The following is a 21182-nucleotide window of genomic DNA, read 5'->3' on the forward strand; positions in this document are numbered from 1 at the left end:
ACTGCACCAATCCAAAGCCAGGAGCCAGGTGCTTCCTCCTGGTCTCCCATGCGGGTGCAGGGCCCAAGCACTTGGGCCATCCTCCACTGCACTCCCAGGCCACAGCAGAGAGCTGGACTGGAAGAGGAGCAACCAGGACAGAATCCATGCCCCAACCGGGACTAGAACCCGGGGTGCCGGTGGCGCAGGCAGAGGATTAGCCTAGTGAGCCGCGGCACCGGCCCATAGTTTTACCTTTTAAAAAGGAATTTATTTTAGAGGCAGAAACACAGAGAGGCAGATGGAAAGCTTTCCATGTGTGGGTTCAACTCCTCAAATGCCCCCAAGGGAAGTGGGCTGAAGCCAGGAGCCAGGGACTCCATCCAGGTCTCCCAGGTGGGTGGCAGGAACCCAATGACTTGAGCCATCACTGCTGCCCCCATGTCTGCATTAGCAGGAGCTGGAATCAGGAACCAGAGGCAGGAGTCGAACCTAGTACTCCAACATGGGACGCAAGTGTCCTAAATGCTATCGTAACCGCTCAGGCAAAGCCTGGCCCTGAACCTTCTTCTAAAGCTGTCTCTCCACTGACGCTGATCCTGAAATATGGACGATAACATGGCCCAATGTCCAAAATCTGCTTCCAAAGCAGCAGGTGACAGGGTGAATGTTGGCTGGGCTGAGCGACAAGCTGTCCTCTGCCCTCTGACTATCTTTGCAGTTGCCAATGTCAAAGGAGAAGACAGCCTTGCAGGCCAAGGACAGGCCTGGTGCCCACTGACACGCCGAGGCCCTGCGGTGGTCTTAGGGGTGGAGGGCTGGGGGCATCTCACACAGCCTGGCCTTGGCCCCCACTGGAGGCCAAGGGGGCAGTTGCTCCAGTGTAGCCTCCACGACCCCCACTCCTCACTGTCCATTGAAAACCAGGCTACAGCCAAGCATGACCACACGACTCAGGACCCAGGGTCTACAAAGAGAGGCTCAGCAGCAAGGAAAAAAGGAAACAAGGTGGGTGCAAGGGGGCTCCCAGGGGCTGAGGGAGCAGCTGCAGCCACCCTGTGTGCTCCTGGCCCCATGTGCACCACGAAATCCTGCAGGTGACCCCACTCCCATAAGCTAAACAGGCAGATTCCTGTCCAGCCTTGTCCTGTTCCATGACGTCATCAGAGTCCCCCACCATGGCCAGCACTCCATGCGCATGCTCTGAGTGCTGGCCGCCCATCACATGCAGGCATCATGCATGTCAAAAAAAAAAACAGTGAAAAGGAGGTGACCTCACCTTGCCCCCGATCATAACAGTCCTGGGCACACAGGCCCTGGCTGGGTCTTTCTTTATTCCTGCAGGACAGACAGGAGAGACTCAAGTGAAACCTGCAGCCAGCACCTCGCCCAGTGCTGTGGGGACCCAGTGTCATCACACAGTACCCAAGGCTGGGCAGGTGGGCGTGGCTGTGTGAGTGCTGTGGCCCACATGATGCAGGTGGCTGGTGCACAGCCACAGCCCCCCACCTTGCACGGAGCCTGTCCCTCACAGAGGGACAAGGCCATCCCCTGGCCTGCTCCTCCATGCCCAGCTGGGGAAGACGCCTGACTGAGCAGACGCATGCTGCCTTGGGCTCACAGGAGGTGTGGCACCTGCGATTCCAGAAATGCCCAGCACAGGGGGCTGCTTGGGTCTGGAAGCTAGGATTGACAGGCACTCAAGGGTTTAACCCATGAGCTGGGTGCTGCCTGTGGTTTCCTGTGCCAGGACCGCACTCCTTAGTGTAGTGACATCAATGGGCAGGGCTCAGCAGAACACAAGGTCACGGGTGCCAGCACCTGTCCCCTCTGTGAGCAGCCAGTCCCTTTATCTTGCTACCACGTTCTGACACCCACAGCACCGTACTCCAGCCAACAGAATTGTGAGCCAATTACATATCTTTCCTTATAAAGTACCCAGCCTTGGGGTCACAGCAACAAAAAGCAGATTAAGACTGTGACTTATACACAGTTTTGAAGGCAGTGAGACCAAGCACGGTGGCCTCAATACTGTGGCTGTAGCAATATCCACCCTTGAGGGACACAGGGTGACAAGCCAAACTCAGGGAATGCGGCTCCCACAGTTCCTGCCTGTGATGTACACATGTGTGTGCACACGCGTGCACACATACATGGGAAGATGAGGCAGACAGCACACGCCTGCTGCCTGCCTTAACTCTTGCAGCAGTGTCTAAAGCCAGCAAACCACATAGGAGTGGCAGACACTCCACAATGACTACAGTGATGGAGGAGGACCACTAACAGGGGCCCGGCCTCGGCCATGCACAGCGCTCAGGGACACCCCTAGGGAAAGGCAGACTGTCTCACGTGCAGGTGCCCAGGAACAACCGTGTGGCTGGGGAGTCCCAGGCCTGCCATGTGCCTCCCTCGGCCACCACAGGGCGGCTCCACACCCAGCCTGCTGCACACAGGTCCACAGGTACCAGGTCCCTCCACCTGCACCAGGCTGGCGCCCCAGGCCCGCGTGCAGGCACACTCACGGTTGTACAGGGTGATGATGTGCAGGCAGTTGAGCAGCTGCCGCTTGTACTCGTGGATCCTCTTCACATGCACGTCAAACATGGAGGAGGGGTTGATCTTCACCTTGTACTGCTTCTCCAGCAAGGCGGAGAACTTCAGCTTGTTTTCCTGGGGACCAAGGAGGGCAAGGACCTGTGAGCTCTGGGTGCCCACTGACGTTCCAGCTGCTGGAAGGAGGGCAGGGGCCCCACGGGCCTACCTGCTTGACCTTGGCCACGTCCCTGATGAAGGCCTCGTCACTGACCAGGGGCAGCAGCTTCTTCAGCTGGCTCAGGTCCGTCAGGAAGGCCTCCCCGATTCTCTGCGGGAGGAGGGAATGCGCAGCAGCTCAGCTCATCAGCGGCCTCGGCTTCCTCCAGGATGCCCCTACTGTCTCACACCCACGCTGGCTTCCTAGGATCTGCTGGCCCCTGCAGGCTCTCAGGATGCTCCCTTCTCAGGACATCCCAGCACGGAGCCGTGGTCTCCAGCAGGGCCCTGTCCCACCCCCGCAGTGAGACACTGCCTGCTAACTGCAGAACGCCAAGACCTGCCAACTGAGCCATCAGCCCCAAGGCACGGCCCGCCCTCAGTCCCTGGGTCCAGGGCTCCTGACTAGGACACGCATCATGCACCACACCCACAGCCTGGGCCAGCCAGCCCCAGCCCCTCCACCTGAAGGGGGCGCCATCTCCCCCTCCCACACCATTTCAAAGCCAACATCGGAGCAAGGACCCTCCCACTTCTGCTGCCAGCCTGCCAAACCCCCGGCCTCTCCGGTGACTCCTGCTACCCCGCTCCGTCCAGGGACCACTGCAGGTGGACACTTCAGGGAATGAAGTTCCCACCAGCTTGGCCACCAGTGAGACCTGCGTGTCCACGGCGTCCTAGTGGGCTCAGAGCTCACCTCCACAATGACATCTGCCAGCCCGGGGTTGCACAGCAGCAGCCACCGCCGGGGTGTGATCCCATTCGTCTTGTTCTGGAACTTCTCTGGCTCCAGTTCATAAAAATCCTTAAAGCTGCCAACACAGAAGGTGGGAAGTGGTGAGGTGTTGCCGTGAGCCAGGGAGAAAGGCAACGTAGGGCCACCCCAGGAAACCCAGGGAGGCCCAGAGGCAGCATTTCTCCTGCCTTCTCAGCAGAGCACGGAGCTGTGGGAACAGCGAGGCTGTGGGGCCAGCTCCTTGGAGCCCCTGGTGTCCGGTTGCTGGGGTGTGGCATGAGCTGTGACCCTCAGGAGTCTGCCGTGGGATTAGAGCAGACCCAGCCACGGAACACAGGAGCCCCTCCCTCAGAGCTCTCTCCCCAGGCACCACCAGCCCGGTGCTCACAGTAGGTGGTCAACAGGGATATGTTATGAGGGAAGAAGAGTAGAAGGAATTCCTGGATGGCAGCTAGCCCCCGACCGCCAGCTGCCCAGGCCCCCACACCCAGCCCCAGGACGGTGTCTGGGGCACCTGCTCCGTGGCACAGAGCATGGAGCCTCAGTCTGAACCCTCCAAGAAGGCAGGGAGACAGGAGGAATGACTGGCGATGGACAGACAGCCAACACGCTGGCAACGCACATCCAGTGACTTGGAGGCTGCCAGGGCAGCTTTGCCGTCCCCACGAGGACAGTGGGTTGGCAGTGTGGGGTGTGTGTGCGGCAGGCAGCCTTGGAGGTGGGCCTGGGTCTCAGAAGGGAGCAGCATGCATCCCGGGGCCGCCCTCCCACTCACACTGTCTGCTTCACGATCTCCGAGTGGATCCTTGCCACGCCGTTGACGGCGTGGGACCCGATCACGCACAGGTGGGCCATGTTGATGCGCTTGCAGTCCCCTTCCTCGATCACGGACATCCTCCTCAGCCGGTCCACGTCCCCGGGAAACAGGGCAGCCACGTGCTGGGGCCGAGACACACAGCCGTGGGCAGGGGGGCGGGAGGTCCCGCGGTGACCCAGCAGTGACCCCGTGACCAGGAGATGGCCCCCCATGCCTGTGGGAGGTTCTGCTGCCAGCAGCTCTGCACCCATACCTGCACCTAGCACCCTCATCCCAGCATGCACCTCAGTGGCCTGATTCTAGAAGCTTCACCACCACAGGGCTCAGTCTGGCCTAGGGACCACTGGGCTGCTCTGTGCAAGATGGGACACCAGCAGGATGGGGTACGCCAGCAGAGCTGGGAGCTGTCACTCAATCTACAAGGAAGAGGCTGGGGCCTGCCCTGGTAACCTGGGCAGCACTCAAGCCCGTGGAGATGGCTGCTTTTCCAACAAAAGGATAAAAGCAACTACAGTCATCCCATGATATCCAAGCCGACTGGCCCCAGACCCCTGCACATAGCAAAATCTAAGGGAGTTAAATCTCTCATATAAAATGGTATAGTAATTATACACAATCCAGACATATGCTCATGTATACTGTAGATCACTTATCACTAACATATTGTAAATGCTATATACTGTATTATGGAATAATGACAAAAAAAGTCTGCAAATGTTTGATACATATGCAATTTTTAAAATGTTTTGTGGTTGACTGAATCCAAAAATGCAAAGTTCTATGGGTAAGGAGAGCTGTAAACGAATACCCCTGGACTCCATGGGTTATTCATTTAGTTGACTAAGCCATTACTCCAGACTGCATGGATACAGGAGCTGACTGACTGAACACCCTGACTAAAGGACACAGGAACTGACTGACCCATCACCCCTGACTCCATACACAGGAGCTGAATCAACATTCCTATTTCCATGGATACAGGAGCTGACTGACACCTGACTCCATGGACACAGGAGCTGAGACACCCTGACTGCATGGACACAGGAGCTGAGTGAACACCCTGACTCCTGGACACAGGAGCTGAGTGAACACCCTGACTCCATGGACACAGGAGCTGACTGACACCCAGACTGCATGGTACAGGAGCTGAGTGAACATCCTGACTCCCTGGACACAGGAGCTGAGTGACCCATCACCCCTGACTCCAAGGACACAGGAGCTACTGACACCCTGACTCCATGGACACAGGAGCTGACTGATACCTGACTGCAAGGAAACAGGAGCTAAGTGACACCTGACTCCATGGACACAGGAGCTACTGACACCCTGACTCCATAAACACAGGAGCTGAGTGACACCTGACTTCATGGACACAGGATCTGACTGAACACCCTGACTCCATGGACACAGGAGCTACTGATACCCTGACTCCCTGAACACAGGAGATATCTGAACATCCTGACTCCCCCTGGACACAGGAGCTGAGTGACACCTGACTCCATGGACACAGGAGCTGACTGACACCTGACTCCATGGACACAGGAGTTGACTGACACTTGACTCCATGGACACAGGAGCTGACTGACACCCTGACTCCATACACATAAAAGATGAGTGACACCTGACTCCATGGATACAGGAGCTGACACCCTGGCTCCATGGATACAGGAGCTGACTGATACCCTGACTCCATGGACTGAGCCATCACCTCTGACTCTACGAACACAGGAGCTGACTGAATCCTACTCCTGACTGCATGGATACAGGAGTTGACTGAACTATTATCTCTGGACTCCAAGTCCCTACTCGTGGGTCTTTGCCTGCTGTGGGGAGCACAGAGAGAACACACAGTGCTTGTCTGAATCACCCTATACTGTGCTGATCCCACAGGCCAAAGGGCATGGGTATCCCAAGAGACCCTCCCATCTAAAGCCTGCTCAGGGATGGAAGTGTATTTAAAAGACCTGGACTCACAACTCCCACACACAGGGTCGGGGTCAGGGCTGGGAACAAGCAACCGCTCTGCCACGTGACAGCCCCAGGCCCCAAGGCACAGAGCACCCCCTCTCCAGGCCCCTGCCCCACACCAGCCAGGGCTGAAAGCTCACGTCCAGGTGCCTCTGGTTGATGGTGTAGATGATGTCCAGGTGCCGTGGCAGCAGCTTCTCAAACATGGACACGGGCCAGCGCTCCAAGGCCTCGGGCAGCACGGTGTGGTTGGTGTATGCACAGGTCTTCTTGGTGATTTCCCAGGCCTAGACCATTTGAGCACCCCAGCATGTGTGTTTTGTTTAGAGACAAGCAGTGCTATGGCCAGAGGCCTAGGCAAAGCGAGCATGTGGGATCACAGGCACACACCAAGCCCTCCCCTCCTCCCTGCAGTCAGGGCTGGCCTGGGGCATCTCGCTTTGCTGATATGAGCCCTGGGAGTCTCCCACTCTGACCCCATGTGTGAACAGAAGGAATGATGGTGGGAATCACTTTTAACAACTCATGTAAACTACCAGTCTGCTAAGTAGTTTTCTGTTCCCAGATCTTCCTATTTGGTGCTGCCTCCTGCTGGCCAGGACTGGGCACATCCATCATGGGCAGCAGCCACTTCCCTGGAGGGCACACGCCAGGACCAGAGGGGCTGTGGTTGGGAACAGTGGGACAGTCTGCTTTACGGTTCTGCCTGTCAGGGTAGCTATAGCTACTGTAAGAAAATCCCACTAAAGAATCTTGGCCCCCACAACAACTGAGCCATGGGAACAGGTCTGTAAGTATGAAAACTATGTGATTTCTATGCTTAACACTTCTGGGATTTGGGCTTATGTTCAGGATGAGAAGATATCTGAGAAGCCCTAACAAGTGTCAGAACCCTATCCCTGTGCGTGTGTCCGTGGCCCCCTTGCTGCCTCACTCCCCACAGCACACCTGTCTCCCAGGGCCAGCCCCTACCCATGCTCCCCCTCTCAGAGTTCACCAAGGCCAGGGGAGGCCCCCGCTCCCCAGGACTAACTCAGCCATCCAGAACCACAGCAGGCAGAGGCTTAAGGTCCAGACGCCATCACCATATCCAGGTATCAGAGGACACCCTGACCCTGGTCCCTGCAGGCCACCATCGCACCACAGCCAGGTGTGTGGAGGGCCTCATCGGCTCCTCACGCTCACCTTGTCCCAGTCCACCTTCTCCACATCCACCAGGATCCGCATGAGCTCAGGGATGGACAGAGCTGGGTGGGTGTCATTTAGCTGGATGGCCACCTGCAATTCACATGGGGGCGCCATTCAGTCTCCTCGTCCCATGTGGGTGCCCATGGAGGTTGACAAGGAGCAGCCCTGGGCATAAAGGAGCCGGCCCAGCAGCCCCACCCGAGGAGCCTGGAGAACCCAGAGGGGCCTTGGGGAGTGAGCCAGGCAGACGCTGCCAGCTCCGCGCTCAGGCATGCTCTGGGACAGGTACGCTGAGCTCTGCAGCAGGCCCAGGAGGAGCTGCGGGGCCTGTGGTCTCCCTCTTTGTGCAAGGAGGTTGGTTCCCTCCCAGACCCAGAACCTGCCCTCCAGGATGATAGCCTTGTCTAAATTGACTGCATTCAGCCCACCATGCACACCAGGCTTTGCCACTGGGGCCTTCCACAATGACCTTCCTGCCTGGATTGCCAACACTGCCCCAGGGTACCCTAGTCCAGGGCGAGGAGCCCAGGTGTGCTCCCAACCCAGAGGGCAAGTCCTGGAGGTGAGGAGACACTGTTGTCCTGCTCCAGCCCCTCCCCAGGCATGAAGAAGAAATCTCAAGAGCCTAAAAATGCCCCTGCCACCCCCTGGCATGAGCTCAGCCCTCCCCCTCACCCCAATGCGCACCTTGTCTGGGAATGTCTCGAAAGAGGTCCTCACTGGGTCCCGGCAGCCGAATTTGGACGACTTAAAGCGGCGAATGATGTCCTGGAGGGTGGCAGCCACCACAAAGTACTCCTGCTTCAGCCGGAGCTCCTTCCCCTCGAAGAACTGCAGACACAGGGCTGCTGTGAGGCCAGACTCAACAGTGCACACCGCCCGAGACAGACGCGGGCTCGGGTAGACGTGCGCTGGGGTAGACATGGGCTGGGGAAGATGCGGGCTGGGGCTGACACAGGGCTGCTATGGGGCCAGACTCAACAATGCACACTGCCCGGGGCAGACGAGGGCTGGGGCAGACATGGGCTGGGGCTGACACAGGGCTGCTACAGGGCCAGACTCAACAATGCACACTGCCCGGGGCAGACGAGGGCTGAGGCAAACGCAGGCTAGGGCAGACATGGGGCTGCAACAGGGCCAGACTCAGTAATGCACGCTGCCTGGGGCAGACACGGGGGGCAGACGTGGGGCTGCTACAGGGCCAGACTCAACAATGCACACCACCTAGGGCACACATGGAGCTGCTACAGTGCCCCACTCCCTATTGTGGGTCTTCCAGGACCAGGGTGGGCTGGAGGCGGCCAATCTGGGAGGGGCCATGATCTCCCACTGGAACCACAATCTAGGGGCCATTCTTAATTCCACAGAAAGCCCAAGTCTGACCGCAGCTCCAGGTCACTGGCCTAGCCCAGCCCACCCGATGCCATGGCCTAGGTGTGCACCTGTAGAAGGGATCACATGGCCTGCGTGACAGACCCCAGGACAGGGTGTTCAGTGCATCAATAGTGAGAGGGAAGAGGAGCCCAGGAGGAGGTGCACTAGAGCCACCCAGACACCCAGGTGCCAGGGTGCAAGCACTGGGCATGCTAGCCACTGGCAGCTCTGAAATTTCCAGTCTCACGGGGGATCTTGCTGTGCGTCTTTCAGCACCAGTGTCTCTGCCACCACATGCAGATGGCTTTGATCAAATAAAAAGTTAACTTCAAAACATTCACAACCCACAAAGACGGGCCGAAGTCCAAGCATGCGAAATCCAGGGGGCAGCAGAGAAGGCGGCCACAGCCATGGCCCAGCAGATGGCAGGCGTGTGCTAAGAACCTTCCCCACATCGCAAAGCATCTCTATCTCTAAAAGCTAGGTGCTGCCCTCCCAAGACAAACGAGCCATCTGACTCTCGGGGACACAGCATTGTGTACTCTAGGAGCAGCTGCTGGCCCTGGGCTCTGACAGCTTCCACATGAGACCCGGCTGTGTCTGCCCAGAGCCACCAGGGAGCTGGAGCTGGGAGTCACAGGAGAGCAAGAGCACAGGAGAGGCACAGAGAGGCACGTGTGATTGTGCCAGGATTCTCCAGGGTGGTCACGACCCCGCCTCTCCTCATCCCCTGATCCAGTGCCATAGCTGCACGCACACATGAGAGAGGAGCAGCCGATGCCTCCATCACATGGAATCACCCCATAGCCTGGGCAAGGCAAGCAATGGGCTCTGCCACACAACCCCAGCCTCCATAAGCATTGCCCACATCAGCTACTCACGTTGTCATTGGGATACAGGACTCTGGAGATGTTCTCAGCCAAGTTCCTGTCCAGGACTGCCTCGATGTAGTCCCCCACGTTGACTGCAAGCAGAGGCGGCTGGGTCAGGCCCCGGGCCCCGCTAGGCTCTGGTGCCTCTTCCTCCTCCAGCTCGGCTGCTGACTCAACCAGGCCCAGGGGACACAGCCTGAGCAGTATGGCTCAGAGCTGCTGGTCAGCCCCCATCTCATGCCTGCCCCTAGAGGCACACGAGGCCCCCTCCTGCAACACCCCCAACACCACATGCAACACAACCCCCTGTACTTTTCTTGGTGCAGAGGGGGCGGTTCCCACACTAGCCCAGCAGGTGCACCAGTCTCCCGCTCCACAGGGACCAAGCACACTGCAGAGGTGCCGGCTTCCCCAGCCAGCAGGAGGGCAAAGTGGGGACGAGCCCTGGGGGGAAGCCACAGAGAGCGATGACAGAGAGCTGGCCGTGGCCTGACGTACAGTCCTGCAGCTTGAAGTCATTGGGCGCCTTGGCGGACCACAGCCTCATGGTGTTCACTGTGTTGTTCTTGTAGCCTGGCACGGGCGTGTCGTAGGGCATGGCCAGCACCACCTGCGGGGGGCACACCCCAGGCTGAGGCAGTGGGCACCCCGGTCCTCTGCACCTCCCCTCCCTGGTTGGGTAGCTCCCTCTCCTGGGGCACCTCCTGCTGCCCACCTTCTGCCTCAACACACTGGACTGCTCTGTGCTTAAACATCTCCTGCCCTGGAAACCCAGCCCAGCCATCCTGGGTGGCAGCCACCTGGTGACCCCTCTTCCCAAGGCCACATCTCTCCTCCTGCAGACTTTCCTTCTCCAGTCCCAGCAGCGATGGAAGACCCCTCCCCAGCCTGGCCTCTCAGGGTACTGTGGTGCCACCCTGCCTCCCCTCCTCGTCCCGCCTTCTGCCCTGCCCTTTTCTCCCCTACTCAACCAAAACCGTGGAGGACAGAGTGCCAGGCACCGAGGTCAGAGCCCAGGAGCACCAAGCCCCTCACAGGGCATCCCAACCTCCCAGCCCTGCCCCCACCCCATTGGTCCCGTCTATCCTATTTAAGGCTCTGTCCCAGGAAGTCAAGAGCACGCCCCCTGTTGGCCAGCGACTGTCCCAGCCTCTTGCTTTTGCTCTCTCTATCCCCTGCTGAGTCTCACTGCTCCTGCTACCTCAGGGCAGCAGCCTGTGTGTCCCCTGCGCTTGGCCCTCCTGAGGCTGGCACTCCATGCTGCCAGCACCCTGGGTGCTTGTCCTGGTCCCCTGGCCAGGAGGGACCCAGGAAATCAGCCCAGGACCTGGACATGTCCCAGAGCTCTGACAGTGGAGCAGCTTTCCTGAGGGCCACTGCCTGCAAACAGCAGGGGCTCCAGAGAACTGTTCCCACCCACCCAGGGGTCCATGCCCTTCCCCCATCAGAATACACCCCCTGTGCCAGCAGGGAATGGCCTGGCAGTATGCACGGCCCAGCACACAGCCTCCCCTGTGCTGTGTGCCAGGGGCTTCACAGTGGAAGCGTAAGAAACTGGGTACATAAAAGGCCCCCCAGCTGCTGCCTGGAGATGCCCCCAGGGAAGCTGCATGCCCACCTCCGTACCTGCGTGTCCAGCCACTTGACGCCCTCGGGGCTGTGCTCCACGCGGCCATAGAAGTGCACAGGCAGCATGTACTCGGGCCGCGCCTTCTCCCAGGGGTTGCCGTAGCGCAGCCAGTCGTCAGCCTCTTCCACCTAGAGGGGGCCAGCGGGCGCTGCATCCTCAATGGTGTAGGGCCTCCACGGACCACACTGCCAGTCAGTGTTTGCACTGGGCCTGCCTTGAAGCAGCAGCTTCTCCAGAAGCCGCACTTAAAGGCCTCCAAGATCCGCAGATAGGCAAAATGCACTCCACAAACCAAGTAAAGCTCTCCCAGCAGACAGAGCCCTCTGTGTAGGAGCCGTCGGCGGGGAGCTTCATCCATCTACCACCCTGGGAAGTCTACTCTGCCTGGAGCACCCGGGAAGGAAGAATTCCAAAGTACAAATTAACTGAAATTTACAGATCAGATCTTTTTTCTCCGAAGTCACCAGACTACGTGGGCTGCGCTTCAAGCAGATGACATGCCCAGCATGCCCAGCGAGACCTCCCCTCGTCTGACAGCCGATCCTGTCTTCTAACCTCCACGGTACTTCCTTGTCGGTGAATGAGATTCTTCTCCATTTACCAGAGGTCTCCCGCAGAGCAATCCCAGGACATGTCAGCAGCAACACTTTCCAAACACAAGAGGCAGCGGAGCCAGGGCCTCCCCTCCAGGGCCCACACTCCTGCCCCCTTGGCCAGGGTGCCACATAGGGGCTGGCCTTGTGGCCCTGTCTCTCCCACACTGCTGCACTTAATTCTGCTGCAAGCAACTAAACACCACACTATCCAAGGGGTGGAGGAGGCATGTGCTACCCCACACGGCAAAGGTGCAGGAACGAGGACCATTGTGAGAAACAAGGTCTCAGTGGCAAAGCAGCAAACACCAGCCATGACTACGCATGGAGGAGCCTCTGTCTCTTTTTTGTTTTTTTTTTTTTTTTTTTTTGACAGGCAGTTAGTGCGAGAGAAAGACAGAGAGAAAGGTCTTCCTTTCCGTTTGTTCACCCCCCAAATGGCCACTACAGCTGACGCACTGCACCGATCCGAAGCCAGGAGCCAGGTGCTTCTCCTGCTCTCCCATGTGGGTGCAGGGCCCAAGCACTTGGGCCATCCTCCACTGCCCTCCCGGGCCACAGCAGAGAGCTGGACTGGAAGAGGAGCAACCAGGACAGAACCGGTGCCCCAACCAGGACTAGAACTCGGAGTACCGGTGCCACAGACAGAAGATTAGCCTAGTGAGCCGCGGCGCTGGCCAAGGGAGCTTCTTACAGACCCACGGATTGCATCTGGATGACAGAGCTGGAAAGGGTGCAGGACGCGGCTGGCGCCTGTGTGACACCCACACCTGAGTGGGACCTGTGCAAAGAGGGAAGCATGGTTCTCTTCCTAATGATACAGCGGGTGTTTCTGAGAACCAAGCTATGGAGCCAGCCCCGTCTTGGGTCTGCTTTGCTTCTAGCTGCTGCTTCCCTCTGCCGACACTCTGTGTGTGTTAAGAAATGCGAATGAGAGGACGTGAGCACCCCTGCACCACCGCACTCTGCGACAGTCACCATCCTGCAATAGCCGATTCCCGGCGGCTCCGTGCGCCCACTCCCGTCTGGGTGCCCACGTGTCACCGACTGCAGCTCGTGTCTGGGTTAAGCTGCACACAGTGAATCACACGCCTCTCCCAGGTCCTGCTGTAAGGCTCCACGAGGGCTCTCAGGTCCTCACAGAGAAGCCGTCTGCACAGGACCCACACAGGGACCTGTGTCTCTCCGCAGCTGGCAGAGCTGAAGGCACTCGGAGCTGTGGGGTGCCCCGACTTCGCCAACGTGGCCCATGGCTGCCTAGTCACCCTTCCTAGGAGGCCAGAGCATAAAATACTGAACTGAAAGTGCTCCTGTTTCTTTCCATGTGTGAGTAAGAGCTGGAAACCAGTGAAGAAACCGAATCTCACTCACCTGCCAGCCGTTGACGATTTTCTGGTTAAAAATCCCAAACTCGTAGCGGATTCCATAGCCGTAGGCCGCCAGGCCCAAGGTGGCCATCGAGTCCAGGAAACAGGCTAAAAATCCAACCACAGAGCAAAGGTAACTGCAAGCAGAAGCACTGGAACCCAAGTCCTACTGGGACAAAGCCCCTGGGGCGCGAGGCCGGGAGCTAGCAGGGACCACAGAAGACCAGATCCCTCACCCCTCGAGCCTGGGGCCAGGCTGAGCGGGTACCAATACAGTGGCTATCGGGGAGAGGAAGAAGCTTGGCCCACTGTAGAAAGAAAGGCCCCGACCACCAGCTCAAACATCTCACCTCAGCCTGAGGCCTCCCACTACCTGCACATTCTACTTAAAAATCTGCCCAGCACTGATAACAGGGACACATCACAAAAACCATCCCAACAAAGCAGTGGAAGATGGCCCAAGTCCCTGGGTCCCTGTACCCACATGGGGGATCTAGAAGAAGCTCCTGGCTCCTCACTTCGGATCAGCACAGCTCCAGCTGCTGCAGCCATCTGGGGAGTGAACCAGAGGATGGAAGACCTCTCTCTCTGTCTCTCTCTGCCTCTGTCTCTGTCTCTCTCTCTCTCTTTCTGCTTCTCCTTCCTCTCTGCGTAACTCAGACTTTCAAATAAATAAATAAGTCTTAAAAAAAAAAAAATCCCAACAAGCTGGTGATGTAGGCCCAGTAAGGGCTAGCAATGTGTGCTTCCTAGCCTGCAGCACTCGAACCCCCCAGCTGCAGTGAGTGCCACCAGGGTCCCCGGAAGATGGCTGGGACTGCACGTCACTCCCTTGGGCCCCTGTTCTGATCAAACCCTACTCAAAGACAAACCAATGATCTGAACCAAGATCCAGAAGGTGACCTTATAAAAACTCTCTGAACGGAAGGGCGGAATGAGGAAGAAAGAAGGCCCACAAGCCATCCACAGGACACTAGCAAAGTCTCTGTCCAGGTCCAGGGTCCTCAAACACGCACAGGCCTGCGGGTCAGGCACTCTAAGGGAGGGATGAGCAAGACCCACATGCATGTGACTGGGGATCAGTCCCGCAGGAGGGAACCAGGACAGAGCAGCCCTAATGGGTATGACGCTGGTCAGGTCTACAGGCACAAGGTGTCACTCTTATAGGCAGGGGGCATTCACACCAAGCCGCAGAGATGGCTGGGAGCTGAGGAAGCAGTGTCCCGGGTCCAGGCCAGGTCGCAGGCAAGTGGCAAGAAAGGAGACTGGACAGGGGCAAGATCTGGGAGAGCCTTGAAAACACCCCCAACACCAAGGGCAGTGGATGGGGCCAGCCTCGAGGTCAGAGGTGGGGGGTAACTGGTCACCCTATGGGTGCCACAGGGTTAGACAGGAGAGCCGCAGTGGAGATAGGAAACAGAAGCTTCCCTCCAAACTCAAGAAACCAGGTTCTGGGGCTAGCACTGTGCCACATGGGATTAAGCTGCCACCTGCAATGCCAGCATCCCATATGAGCACTGGTTCAAGTCCCAGCTGCTCCATTCCAACCCAGTTACCTGTTATGCAGAAGACGGCCCAAATACTCAGATCCCAAATGGGAGACCAAGATGGAGTTCCAGGCACCTGGCTTTGGTCTGGGCCAGCCCTGGCCACTGTGGCCATTTAGGGAGTATACCAGTGGATGGGAGACTGCTCTATCTCTCTTCCTCTCTATAACATCTTAATAAGAATAGTTCTATCATAAAAAAATATTTAAAAAGCAGGTTCTGCATTCACTGAGAAAGGACAAAGCAGGAAGCGCCAGCAGTGAGTAATCCAACGTCCTGGGGACTAGGGTGGGAGCAGCAGAATCCCTGGCAGGGGCCTCACCCCCGGGGCCAGAGGGCTGTCCTCTGCCAGCCAGCACACGGTCCTGAGGGTGGAGCGATGGAGGGCCTGGCCCGAGCTGAGCTTGCTGCCAAAGCGACACTGCAGCCTTACACCTGAGACAGGGACACGAAGGACACACTCGGCTTCCCATACTTATGCCCACCATGGCTGGTGCTGGGCAGGTCTCCCACATGGGTTCAGGGGCCCAGCTATTTGGTCCATCATCTGCTGCTTCCCAGGGAAGCTGGGGTCAAGAAACAGAGCTGGAGATCAAACCCAAGTACTCAGATTTGGGACACAGGCATCGTGACCACTAAGCTACACAAGGCTTTTCTTTATTTGGATCCATGAGATATTTTGTTGGATACAAAGAGGTGGCATTTATGATTTTTAAAGAATTTGAGTTTAAAATCTGAAAACATAAACACATTCCTCTATAGAGACATTTACTCGAAAAAGGAGCCATGGCAAGAAGCAGTTCAGGGCCACATCCCACTCCCATGGTCCCTACACACACGTCCCCATTTCCACAACTCCTCTGGCCCAGGGACACTGTCCCCGGGAGCCCTGAACTCACAGTGAAATCAAAGTCTCACCAAGATCATTATTCAACTTCCATGTTTGTTTGTCTTTAATTTGAAAGGCAGAATGACAGAGAAAGAAGGACAGAGAAAGCTTCCATCTGCTGATTCACTCTCCAGATGGCCACAACAGCACAGGCTGGGCCAAGTCGAGGCCAGGAGTCTGGAACTTCATCCAGGACCCCCACATGGACCCAGGGGCCCAAGCCCTTGGGCTGTCTTCCATTGCTTTGCCATACCATTAGCAGGGAGCTGGATCAGAAGTGGAGCAGCTAGGCGAACTGGTGCTCCGACGTGGGATGCCGGCTTTGCAGGCAGTGGCTTAACCCACTGCACCACAATACCAGCCCCCACTTCCATGTTCCCCTGCGCAAAAGTAATTAAAACAGAAAACAAAATGACAACAAAAAAACTCTCTAACACTGTGGTCCAAGAGACGACCTCTCCCAAAGGCATGGCTCTGATTTTGGGTCACTTAGCTCTACTAAAGCTGGGACCAGAACCACTTCCTTACCCACAAGTCCTACTCTCAATGACTATTGGCTTCTGGACCCTGGAAAGCAGTCAGCATCTGGGGACACCAGCAGCACCAGTTTACCCGACCCTGGCAAGGCACGGTAAATTAAGTCCCCTTCCTATGATAAATGACATTTATTTCCTTTTTTTTTTTTTTTTTTTTTTTTAAATTTGAGAGGCAGAGAAAGAGAGAGGCAGACAGAGAGATCCTATCTGCTGGTTTACTCCCCAAATATCATCAACAGCCAGAACTGGACCAGGCCAAAACTGGGAGTCTGGAACTCAATCCAGATCTCCCATGTAGGTGGCAGGGACCCAAGTACTTGAGCTAACACTGCTGCCTCCCAGAGTCTGTATTAGCAGGGAGCTGGAGTCAAGAGCCAGACCCCAAGTATTAAGCCCAGGCGTTCCAACATGGGACCTAGACATCCGAATCAGCATCTTAGTAGCTGGGCCAGATGCCCATGGCTTATTCTCAATTCCCTCCATTACCAGTAAAGGTTTTTATCTGAAGAACACATCCACCCACCCACGCTGAGCCAATTTACTCTTCACAGAGCAGAATCAGGAGCTTGCCTGACCTTGGCCTCACCACTTGATCCCCAGACAGCCACAGACCGAAAACAGTTTACCCCAAAGGAAGCAGCTACCTGCCAGCCGCCCCAGGACCCCATCCCCAGGCCGGGAGCAGCTACCTGCCAGCCGCCCCAGGTCCCCATCCCCAGGCCGGGAGCAGCTACCTGCCAGCCGCCCCAGGACCCCATCCCCAGGCCGGGAGTAGTTACCTGCCAGCCGCCCCAGGCCTCCGTTCCCAAGGCCAGCATCCTCCTCTATTTCCTCTAGCTCTTCCAAGTCCAACCCCAACTGCAAACAAAAACAAAATATTTTAATACTAGTTAATATTTTCTTTCAAACTACAGGGTGAAAGATGTTTAAATCCTGTGATCTTACTCCAAAAGCCAGAGTCTGCTTCTATTTAAACTTCAAAATATAACACTAAAATTTGATGTTAAATCAGTGCACAATAATGCATGTTTTCATATGTTTCAAAAACTGCTAAGAGTTAACAATCAAACTTAGCCATGGTTTAAGAGCCAAATCCCTTTACTGTCAGGTTATTAACCTATTAATTATAATGAACATATTATAAATATGAACCCAGTGGTTTTAACAATTATCTCATTTCAAATGGTCTAATGTTCTTTGTGTGACATCTTTTTAAATCAAAACTTAAAAGCAGTTTTCCCTGTGGTTATTCAGGTTGTATTCAAACAGTTTTGTGAGAGAGGTATGGCACGTTAAAAACCAGAATGAAAGCAACGCGGAAAAAATTACTTAAATTGACTTCAAAACGTTCCAGGATGCAGACTGCAAGGCTGTCAATCACAGCACAGTGCGGGTTCCGCATCTGTGGATTCAACCAACCACGGATCAGAAATGACTGAGAAAAAAAATGCACCTGCACTGAACACACATGGGCTTGTTTTCATGCCTCTGCTCCTAACTAATGCAGCACAATACCCACTTATACAGCGCTTACACTGCATCAGATGACTTAAAGTGTGCAGGAAGGTGTCAGTGGGAACAATGTATATAGACAAATACCGTGTTATTTCAGAACGTGAATGTGAACTTGACAAATCACTCACACAAGTGGGATCCGTGGTTTTTCAACTTTTTGATCTTAGGGGGACTCAAAGAGCTTTAGTTTATGTGTATAATGCCTATGGATATTCATCTACTTAGATATTAAAATGCAAAAAAATTTTGAGACATGTACATGAATTCATTTTTTAAATTATTTATTTATTTATTTGAGAGGTAGTATTACAGACAGTGAGAGGGAGAGATAGAGAGAAAAGGTCTTCCATCTGCTGATTCACTCCCCAAATGGCTTCAACAGCCAAAGTTGGTCCAATCTGAAGCCAGGAGCCCCACATGGGTGCAGGGGCCCAAGCACTTGGGCCACCTTCCACTACTTTCTCAGGCCATAGCAGAGAGCTGGATCAGAAGAGGAGCAGCCAGAACATGAACTGGTGTCATATAGGATGCCACCACCACAGGCAGAGGCTTAACCTACTATGCCACAACACCAGCCCCATGAATTCATTTTAAAATAACAAGGGCTTGTGCTGAGGTATAGAAGATTGAGCCTCCACCTGCAACACCAGCATCCCATATGGGCAGCGGTTCGAGTCCCTGCTGCTTCTCTTCTGATCCAGCTCCCTGCTAATGTGCCTGGGAGAAGCAGGGGAAGATGGACCAAGTGCTTGAGCCTCTGCACCCAGAGGGGAAACCCTGCCTCCTGGCTTTGGCCTGGTCCAGCCCTGACCATTTGAGGAAGGGAGTGAACTAGCAGATGGAAGAACTCTGTGTCTACCTCTCTCTGTTTAACTATCAAATAAATCAATAAATTATTTATATGTATTATATAAATATATATATATTGTATATATATATATATTTATATATATATCAAACCAAGTGTGGGTGGCTCGGTGGTCACAGGTGAACTGTGAGAGGAATACACTCATGGCGAGGAACTGTTCATGAGGAGCCCTGAGCCATGCAGTTTGTCCTGGAGGGAGAAGGAGCAATTCAAAACCCAAGGACCAGAAGAGGGGAACTAGGGGAAGTCTTAGTTGAATCAAGCAGAAATGAGGCACCACCACGGTCAGCCACCTTCCCCACCTGCCCCAGGAGGGCCAGGCAGGGCAATGCCTTCTTGAAACCTCCAAGCCTTGGCACCCCAGCAGAACCCAGTCCTCATGGGTTCTTCTCCCACCCCACTCTGACCTCTCCCTTTGAGGACATGGGGCCACCCTCAACAGGCAGGGAGAAGGCACAGCCACTGTCCCCATTCTCCCAGCGTGGCACACCGTAACAGCTGGGCTCCCACAGCGGGAACGTGTGCCACGAGCCCCATACCTGGTAGATGGCTTCGTCACAGGCAGTCTGCAGGCCCAGGTTCACCATGGTGTTCTGCAGCGTGCGGCCCATGTAGAACTCCAGCGAGAGGTAATAGATGCGCTGAGGAAGCAGAAGCGGAATCTGAGACTTCTCACAAGTAGGGAGACTGCGGGCAACGGGGGGCACTCATGAAGCCCCTGCCTAGGACCTTCATCTGTGTTAACCGCACATTGGCACCGCATGGGCAGAAAACCCACCCGCTCACATCCGCCAGCCAAGTGCAGCCCAGAGCACAGCACTCTCCTCCATACCCCTTCAAGTCCCCAGGGGATCATAAACTAGTCCTCCTGATGTGCGTCGAAGGACGGGGTCAGCTTCCACAGCTGTCCCTGCCCACATGCAGGCAGCAGGTGAGCTCCAGGGGCTCTCCGTTATGTGTGCGTATCGGGGGTGGGTGCAGGTGGGGCAGCTTAGTGGCTGGCTGGGCACCAGGCTTGCGACACTGGACACACGCAGCTCAGAGTGCAGCCTGGCCTCCTATCAGCTTGTACCGTTGGACAAGTGACGTTTTCACAAATCTTCCTTACAGAAGGCTCCTAAGTAAAAAATATAGAAGGAATGAGAGGAAGAGAGAACCACCAAGTGACAGGGACAGGAGCTAAATGCCACAGTCAGTGGGCACAGCGTCGGGGACACACAGGGTATGTGCATGGCCCCGAGGGTCTGTCCCCAGTTACCAGCTGCTACAGTGGTTTTAACAAATGCCCAGCCTTTCTGATATTCCCCACTCCAGAATGTGGAGTTGAATAACCCAGCCCTTTAGGGGGGCTGGACTCAGCAACTCCCTGGTAATGGTGACAGCAAGGAGCCCCAAGAGTGCCACAGCAGAGACCCCTGGCCATACTGCAATGGTTTCCCCCAAACCCACAACTCCAGAGGAACCATGAGAAAACATCCAGCAAACCCAAACTGAGGGACATGCTATGAAGTGCCTGATCAGCATGCATCAAATTTGTCAAGGTCATAGAGGGCGGGAAAGAACAGAAAACTGTCACAATCTAAGCCACATTGAGATTTTTGGAACTAAAAAGTTAATTCAGCAAGAACACAGGACATAAAACTAGTAAAAAAATCAATTACCTTATTTATAATTAATAGGTATTCATAATAGGTTAATGAAAAAATATATTGTATTATTACAGACTGACACTAAATATTCCAAAAATTAAATGAAGAACATGATGACACAGGAAAAGCAACACGTGTACACTGGAAACAATGAAGTAATAATTAAAAGATATTAAAGAAAAGCAAAATAAATGGAAAGATAATTCGGGCTAATGGATTATAACACTAAAGGCTACAGCCATCAAGACTGCATTGTAGGGGCCAGTGCTGTGGGTTAAAAGCCCTGGCCTGCAGCACTGGCATCCCACATGGGCATCGGTTCAAGTCCCAGCTGCTCCACTTCTGATCCAGCTCTCTGCTATGGCCTGGGAAAGCAGTTGGAGACAGCCCAAGTTCTTGGGCCCCTGCACCCCTGTGGGAGTCATGGAAGAAGATCCTGACTTTGGATCGGCTCAGCTCCAGCCATTGCGGCCAACTGGGGACACCAATGGATGGAAGATCTCTCTGTGTCTCTACCTCTCTCTGTAACTCTGTCTTGCAAGTAAATAAAATAAATCTTAAAAAAAAAAAAAAGTGTGTGTGGTAGCAATAGCAACATAAGGACTGATGCATAGACCATAGGAATAGAGCCAGGAGTTCAGAAGTAAGCCCTCATGTTTACAGTCAGCTGATTCTCGGTACAAGTGCCAAGAAACGAGGACAACTGGGTATTCAAATACAAAAGAATGAAACTGGGTCCCTACCTCACACCACATGTAAAAATGGACTCAAAGTGTACAATTTTTAGAAGGAAGCATAGCAGTCAATCTTCACATCCTTAGATTAGGCAATGACATCAAAGGCACAATCAACCAACGAAGAAAATTAAATAGATTGAACTTTGTCAAAATTGAGAACTTCTGT

General features: G+C 55.1%; 1 protein-coding gene across 1 annotated transcript in view; it reads right to left on the minus strand.

Annotated features, from left to right (window-relative positions):
* PYGB (glycogen phosphorylase B) overlaps positions 1-21182 on the minus strand; it is a 51969-nt gene that overhangs the window by 7383 nt on the left and 23404 nt on the right. Inside the window, exons 2-15 of the mRNA XM_062203774.1 lie at positions 19170-19271; positions 17027-17105; positions 13280-13383; positions 11312-11443; positions 10184-10295; positions 9695-9777; positions 8127-8270; positions 7437-7529; positions 6392-6538; positions 4242-4405; positions 3428-3542; positions 2741-2842; positions 2502-2649; positions 1259-1317 (exon numbers count right to left, since the gene is read on the minus strand). Of these exons, the coding sequence (XP_062059758.1) occupies positions 1259-1317; positions 2502-2649; positions 2741-2842; positions 3428-3542; positions 4242-4405; positions 6392-6538; positions 7437-7529; positions 8127-8270; positions 9695-9777; positions 10184-10295; positions 11312-11443; positions 13280-13383; positions 17027-17105; positions 19170-19271 (1584 nt within the window). The remainder of the gene's footprint in view (positions 1-1258; positions 1318-2501; positions 2650-2740; positions 2843-3427; positions 3543-4241; positions 4406-6391; positions 6539-7436; positions 7530-8126; positions 8271-9694; positions 9778-10183; positions 10296-11311; positions 11444-13279; positions 13384-17026; positions 17106-19169; positions 19272-21182) is intronic.

The sequence above is a fragment of the Lepus europaeus genome, chromosome 10 (assembly GCF_033115175.1).
Source record: "Lepus europaeus isolate LE1 chromosome 10, mLepTim1.pri, whole genome shotgun sequence".
Lineage (NCBI taxonomy): Eukaryota > Metazoa > Chordata > Mammalia > Lagomorpha > Leporidae > Lepus > Lepus europaeus.